At 46.0% G+C, this 7,944-nt stretch overlaps 1 protein-coding gene across 1 annotated transcript; it reads left to right on the top strand.

Annotated features, from left to right (window-relative positions):
• Positions 1 to 2,498: 2,498 nt before the first annotated feature.
• Positions 2,499 to 2,900, top strand: LOC146918064 (uncharacterized). The gene has a single exon (XM_085721990.1). It carries the CDS (start codon positions 2,499 to 2,501, stop codon positions 2,898 to 2,900), a length of 402 nt encoding a protein of 133 aa, XP_085578116.1.
• The last annotated feature ends 5,044 nt before the right edge of the window (positions 2,901 to 7,944 follow it).

Raw genomic sequence — 7,944 nt, 5'->3', positions numbered from 1 at the left:
AAATTCGAGGAGCTCATGAGCGTCAACTTGTTGGCCCCCTCCAACCACGGAGGAGGCCACCTTTGGCATTATATGATTCAGAACTTTTTGGTGGAGCTTCAAATTCTGCCATCCTTTTGCTCGTGCGAGCATCGATGGCCAACGCAGAGGTCCGACGAGTCCTGATTGACACAGGGGCCTCGTGCGACATCATGTATACCAGCCTGTTCAAAAGTCTCCAACTGACGGAGAAAAACCTTTCTCCCTATGTTGGAAATGAACTCTACGACTTCAACGGCTCGTCTACTCAGCCATGGGGGTACGTAGAACTACTGGTCACCTTCGGCGAAAAGGAGGCCAAGAAAACAATAAATATCCCATTTCTAGTAATCGACTGCCCTTCTCTCTACAATTGCATTATAGGGTGAACCGGGCTTGCCCAACTAGGGGCCGCATGTTCAACCGCTCATCTGAAGTTGAAGTACCATGCGAAAGATGGCGTCATCGCCTCTCTCAACGGAGACATCGAAGATGCAAGAAGATGTTTCCTCCAGGCTAACAAATCCTAGAACTCGGTTTCCCAATCCAACAAACCTGCTGAGGACAAAGGGAAAGCTACTGCGAGCACTCTGGATGCCAACTTGGTTGAACCTGATCCCAAGTTCACCAAGGAAGACCTTAAGGAACAAAAATGGGAAAAGAAGGATCCGCTCAACGCGAAACTTCTTAGACCTATTCCTAATGGTGAATTCGAGCTGGTACCTTTCCGAAACGACCCTCGAAAAGCTTCAAGATCGGCAAGGATCTTCCCGAACTTGTTAGAGCTCAGCTGATCGCCTGCCTTAGGGAAAACGCCGACCTATTCGCATGGAGCACGACCGACATGCCTGGAATCGACCCTAGCGTCGCTTGTCACCAGCTAACAGTAGATCCCGGAGTTAGCGATGTAGCCCAGCGACGTAGAAAGCAGTATCCTGGAAAATCAGAGGCTGCAGAAAAAGCTGTAAAAGACCTCCTAGAGGCAAATTTTATTTCTGAGGCCAAATACACTACCTGGCTCTCCAATGTTGTACATGTCAAGAAATCTAATGGAAAATGGCGTATGTGTGTTGACTATACCGATCTTAATAGGGCCTGCTCTAAAGACGCATATCCTCTTCCTAACATCGATAAAATCGTAGATAATTCCTCCGGCTATAAACTTTTATCCTTCATGGACGCCTATTCTGGGTACAACCAGATACCCATGGCTGAAGAAGATAAAATGAAAACATCCTTCATGACCGAATCAGGGAACTATTACTACAACATGATGCCCTTTGGTCTACGAAATGCGGGGGCCACTTATCAACGAATGATGAACAGAGTCTATGACAAGGCACTTCTGGGCGACATTCTTGAGGTCTACATGGACGACATGATTATAAAATCCCAACAAGAGGTGGATCATGCCGCTCACCTAAGGAGAGTGTTCGAATAAACTCGGAAGTACAACATGCGGCTCAACCCAGAGAAGTGCACTTTTGAAGTCCAAGCGGGTAACTTCCTTGGTTTCTACCTGGCAGAAAGGGGAATTGAGGCAAACCCAGATAACTGATGCGCATTTACTGAGCTCCCAACGCCCCACTCCAAGAAGTGCATCCAAACACTTAACGGGATGCTAACTGCCCTCTCCAGATTTGTGGCTAAGTCCGCTCAACACGCCCTTCCTTTCTTCAAACTCTTGAGGAAAGAAACGAAGCTCAATTGGACAGAGGAATGCGAGAACGCTTTAAAACATCTCAAAGAAACCCTCTCTGCACTGCCAGTACTCTCGCGACCCAACTAAGGTGAAGTACTATACTTATACCTCTCCGTTTCTTCTGACACGGTAAGCGCCGTACTCATCAGAGAAACAACGGAGGGATAAAAACCAGTCTACTTCACCCAGCAAAGCGATGCTAGGGCCAGAAACGAGGTACCAGAGAATCGAAAAGGTAGCTCTCGCACTCCTCACAGCGGCCCGAAGACTGAGGCAGTATTTTCTAGCTCATACGGTGATAGTCCGAACAGACTAACCCATCAGACAGATCTTGGGTCGCCCTGATGTAGCTGGTCGGATGATGAAGTGGTCACTCGAGCTATCCGAGTTCGACATACATTACGAATCCAAAAAGGAACTGAAGGCGCAGGCCTTCGCCGACTTGCACGCCGAAATGACTTTCCCAGCTGAGGATAACACCGAGCAATGAACCGTTTTCGTAGACGAATCATCCAACTCCAAGAGAAGCGGGGCTGGAATAATCGTAGTAGATAACAAAGGTATCGTTGTCGAAATTTCTCTTGCTTTATCTTTCCCTGTAACCAATAACACTGCAGAATATGAAGCCTTCCTGGCTGGTTTACGAACCGCCCAAGACCTAGGGGCCAGAAAGGTCAAAATCTTTACCGACTCGCAACTCGTGGCTTCCCAAGTCACGGGAGAGTTCCAGGTGAAAGAAAACCACCTCCAAAAGTATGTCCAGTTAGTACTAGAGAAGATGAAAGAATTCGAAACTGTCAAAGTAACTCACATTCCTCGCGAACAAAATACTCGGGCAGATATTCTTTCAAAACTCGCAACTACGCGAACTGCAAGCGGGAACAAAACCGTAATACAGGAGGTTCTCGACAAACCGAGCATCCAAGAAAAAGGAGCTCAATCTCAAGAGATCAATTCGATCATCGGGATGCAAGATTGGAGGGGACCTATTTCTCGATACGTAGAAAATAGGGAACTCCCTTCCGATCCGCACGAAAAAACAAGGCTGAAACGAAGGGCCTGCTCATTCGCTTTAGTGGAAGGAACCTTATACAAAAGGGGTTTCATTACACTACTTATCAAGTGTTTGGGACCTAACGAGACCCAAGAAGTCCTCGCCGACATCCACGAAGGCATCTGAAAACAACATCTTGGCACCAAAGCTCTCGCAAAAAAGGTCCTACGGGCTGGATACTATTGGCCACCATGTTAAAAGACGCCCAAGATTACGTGAACCTTTGTGACAAATGCCAGCGACACGGGGTTATGCACCTAGCACCCCCCGCTGAGCTAACGTCCCTAGTTTCCCCTTGGCCTTTTGCATGGTGGGGTATCGACCTTCTGGGACAATTCCCTAAAGCCACCGGACAGCTAAAATATCTGGTAGTCGCCATTGACTACTCAACAAAATGGATCGAAGCCGAACCACTGGCTAAGATCACGGCTAAAAACGTACTCCGTTTCTTCAAAAGGAACATCCTAGCAAGGTTTGGAGTACCGGCTTTAGAAATATCCAACAATGGTACACAGTTCACGGACCAAAGGTTTCAAGACTACCTAAGGATAATCGGCATGAAACAAAGCTTCACCTCTGTCGAACACCCTCAAGCCAACGGCCTCGCCGAGGCTGCAAACAGGGTCATTCTACGAGGGATACGAAGAAGGCTAGACGTGGCCAAAACTGAAATTCTGGCTGGCTAGCAACACAATGTTCTACGAGATGTTCCAACACTTAGCACATATTACGATTGTTGAATAAGATGTTTAGAACATCGTGCTAGCAGTGGACATAAATAAAACAACAAAATAAAAGACAAGAAAGTAAATGGCACAGTGAGTTGTTAACCCAGTTCGGTGCAACGTCACCTACTCTGGGGGCTACCAAGCCAGGACGGAAATCCACTAGTGTAGTCCTTATTCTTTAGCTCTCAACAAACTCCTAGTTTACACTAAAGACCTAGGACCTACCCGTATTGACTTCAACCTAGGAACTCCTAGATCTGAGATCCCATCTCACTCCCTACAACACAATCACAGCCCCTGTGATTCTCAGTTTACAGACACAATCAAAGATGAAGTTACCTTCAAAACAAAACAACCTGCTTCACAGCTTTGGTGTAGTACAGAAACTACCTAACTCTTTGCTTAAAAGCTTCAGAGTAGTGAACAAATTACAACTCAAACACAGTCCTTAGCATGCATCAAGATGATACACGAAAGGCTCACAACAAAAGACTCAAAACCCTAAAATGATCTAATCTTCAAATGATGGCTTCGATGAATGAATTAGGTCTTGTAGTCTTATATTTATACTGAAGCAATACGGGTCAGTAAACTTGTTGGGCTTTCGAACAATTCGGTGATCCATTTCACGAACAACAGAACCAGAAAAGGAAACTCCTAATATGTAGGCACATAATTAGAAACATCCTGATCACCTCCAAAACTTTCCTAATTAAATAGCACAATCTTAGGAAATCACAAACGATCTGATTCTGTACTAAAAGCACGCAGCTTGACCAACAAGAATAAAGGCGTGGATTCCTTAAATATAAAACGCGTGCGTAAATCAAGACACAGGAACAGGTCACACTGAACCTTGCCAGGATGTTGGAACATCGTATCCAACATCACACTTGAATATTTGTTTTAGGCAAAAGTGAAGCCAACATACAAATATCCAACAAAATCCCAGTGGGATGAAGAGTTGCACGCAGTCCTCTGGGCCTATAGAATTACTCTCCACTCCACCACTGGCGAGTCACCTTTTCGGCTCACATACGGGACAGAAGCAGTCATACCCATTGAGTTAACAGAACTCACATGGCGAACTGACGCCAACACCGACTTCCTGGCCAACACGGCGGATCTATGAGAAGAGCTCAAGTTTGTCGACGAAGTAAGAACAAATGCTGCCTTGCGAGAAGCAGCGCTAAAAAAAAAAATTGCTGCTCGCCACAGCAAGAAAGTCATAAAGAGAGAATTTGAAGTAGGCGACCTCGTTCTCCGACGAAACCAGAAGGATACTGAAGAGGGGAAACTCGCCGCCAACTGGGACGAACTCTACAAAATCTGAATGAAAACCGGGACGGGGGCTTACGGACTCGAAGATCTCCATCGAAACGCAATTCCAAGGACTTGGAATGCCGAAAAACTCAAAAAGTATTACACTTAGATGGCAGACAACGCCAATTTACTCTAATGTACATACTTAGTTCTACACAATGAACTTCTCGCTCTCCTAATGAGCAAGTGAACGGAAGAGGAAAGTCGTGCCACTCTGAATCCAAAAAGAAAAAGGATGAGTGAAATTTACACAACAAATTCTCTTACTCCTCAGTATGTACGCTTACCGCTGCGACATCATTGCTCGGCATGTTAGGTAGAACCCCAGCTCGCGATGGGTGATTCACGCCTTAGTGCATTGAACTTAGAATGATTTCTTCGTTCATCCGCTGTTACACGTCCGAAACACAACTTTGGACACACGCTCAGATAAACGATCTCTTGGACGTGCAATACTTCTAACTAATACTCCGCATAACAGTTAGAACTCTCCTGCCCGAACTCTTCCTCGCAAAACAACGCAAAGGTAGAACTTTCCAAGCAAAGTGACTAAGTACCTGGGAAGAAACAAGCGGAACTATGATTTTAACAAGTCAACGCAGCAAGATCGCAGGGGCATGCAAAACTCTCCAGCCATTCATTCACTACATCAAAATAATGACTGCCGAAGGGTAAGCAATCCCACCTCAACTGACTTACTTCAATTTAAGCCTCGTCATCCAAAAGGCGAGCATCGACTGGGGACCGCATAGCTACGGCTCGGACCATACTCTCATAAGCTGGAGGAAGTCTCATTTCTCAGAACGGACGGGAACTGCTTTAATCGGTATGACCGGTTCCTCGGAGGACGCTCTCACCTTTTGCCTCTTAGCAGACTCCTGCGCCAGCTCTTCAGAGGGGTCCTCACCTTCCAAGTCCACCACAGGGCCAGAGGTTGAGCTGGGGCCAAAACCAGCTATAAGGTGCTCCAGAGACTGGATGTTCTTACGCCTCTTCTTGGCAGAGATCTTCTTGCGCCGCATTCACGAGAGCCCCCAAATCTTTCATTTTTCTTACAAAACATAGAAAAGGAAATTCCATCAAATAGGGGAAACAAAACTAGAATAAAGCAAATGAGCAAGCAAATAAAAGACGAAAAGAGAAGATAAACTACCAAGGCAATCCTCAAAGTCCTCAGAAGTCAACAACTCGTGGGTATTGATGAGGTGAGGCTCTGTTACTGGGGTCCCGTCCGCACTCATCAATGGGTTTCCCTGTTTGTTAGTCTTAACCCTCCGCGGAAGAGACTGAACAAAGGCCTAAAGTTGTTGACGCAGGCCTTTTTCCTCGTCGCTAAGGTTGGCAACGGTCCGACCAAAGTCCCTCGGCTCATAGGCAAAGTGGTCCTGAGACCAACATAAATGGAAGAAGGGACGGCGGTCCTGAACACCATCCTTCGCAACCTCCAAGAGGTTATCCAAAGCGGCTATACTCTTTGGCCGAACCAAAAAGAAGCGCTCTTTGATACTTCGGACTTTCCCAGCGAATATCTCAAATATCTTATGGGTTTGGAAGCAGGAATACGGAGATAGTCGCACAACAATTCGAAGGCCCTCATAAAGGCATAAGAGTTGGGATGGATCTGAGTGGGGGATAGCTTAGTCCAATGAAGTATCTCTCGCTAGAAGTTAGAGAAAGGGAGCCAGAAACCCATGTCTTTGAAAACCACTTCATACATGGGAAAGACATGGTTTTCATACTTTGAACACACCTGGTCAGACATGCTCAGAAGAATCAACTCCCAGTCCTCCACTTCACCGATGGTCCCAAAGGGCACCTCACCCACGCCATCGGCAGCAAAAACAGATTCCGTTTCCAAAGGCTCTTCTCCCAGCCACGAAGCAGCAGACACAACAACTTCCTCGTTCACCATGAAAGACCTGAAAAAGCAAGGGAAAAAGTGAATCCAACATTCAGATCCACCCTTCCTTCACCGATCAGGCCGGCCACGACAAGGAAGGGATTGAGCGCTACCACTAGAAGATAAAGGGTAAAAGAAAACAACAGATTTAATTCACGCATCGAGGAGGCCAACTCCCGGCGAACAAACCCAAAACTTATGGATGAAGCCAAAGCCTGTCGCAAATGTTCTTCTAAATACATACAGAAAATAGACAGCATATCTTAAAAACTTTTGATGCACAGTGGAAACCGCCATAGCCAACGGCGAAAACCACCGAGTCAGAATCACTTCTGCCCTAAAGGCATGCATCCCTACGGTTTCTAAAAAGAGCAGAAACTAAAGAAATCAGAAGCACAAAAACATAGAGATGAAGTCATCAGAACATTACCTGTTACGATGAATGGATTGAACTTGGAAGCGAAAAGTTGAAGGATTGGAAAGACTTCGCCTTTGAAAGAACTCTGGAGAAAATCCTCTAAGTCTCTGAGAAAATGAAACGCGGTGACGTTCCAAACAACGTTTCAACTATTTATACTCATTTCATAAACCACTCAAAAATCGCGATGTTCTATCCAATACAGCCTTTCACGTGCAACTCTGCCTTCAAGTAACACTCCTACGGTCCAGATTCGATCAAACCATTCATCTAAAGGCCCTGATCATCCGTAGAGGTTCCTTGAACGTCAGGATTAAATCAACGGTGATGATAGCACCTGGAAAATACAAACCGAGAACACTCTACAGACTATAGGTACTCAAGTACTACAATAGCCTTTACACGTGTGATGCAGAAACCAAAGGTCATGTCTCTTTAGTTTTTCCCTCGAGACGTGGGCATTAATTGCGGAATGACATTCGACCAAACTCCTTGACGAGGGAATCCTCCCGTCTGATCTAGCGTTACCGAACACTAAAATTCCGAATATAACTCATCACTCTGGCAAACTTACTCAGGTATAGGGCGAATGAAGTTCTGAGGAAAACGAGTCTGCTCGCCCAACCCTCTTAACACTCTCCACTGTCCTCGCAAGTGACTCCCTGAGTCGAAGATGCCTTCAAGTCTGGCGAGCAAGACTCATCCCATCCTCGAACGAGAGGGCGCGCAAAAACAAACCTCCTCATGCGGTCGGTCACGAATGATCAAAACGCCCACACTTAAGTCATCACTCTTCAGCAA

This window comes from Medicago sativa, chromosome 6 (assembly GCF_051527215.1).
Source record: "Medicago sativa cultivar Bolivia chromosome 6, Bolivia_mono, whole genome shotgun sequence".
NCBI lineage: Eukaryota > Viridiplantae > Streptophyta > Magnoliopsida > Fabales > Fabaceae > Medicago > Medicago sativa.
This window is presented reverse-complemented; position numbering and strand designations above follow the sequence as displayed.

Coding starts and splice junctions, on each gene's coding strand:
- LOC146918064 (XM_085721990.1), top strand. CDS start 2,499: ATGAAAGAATTCGAAACTGTCAAAGTAACTCACATTCCTCGCGAACAA.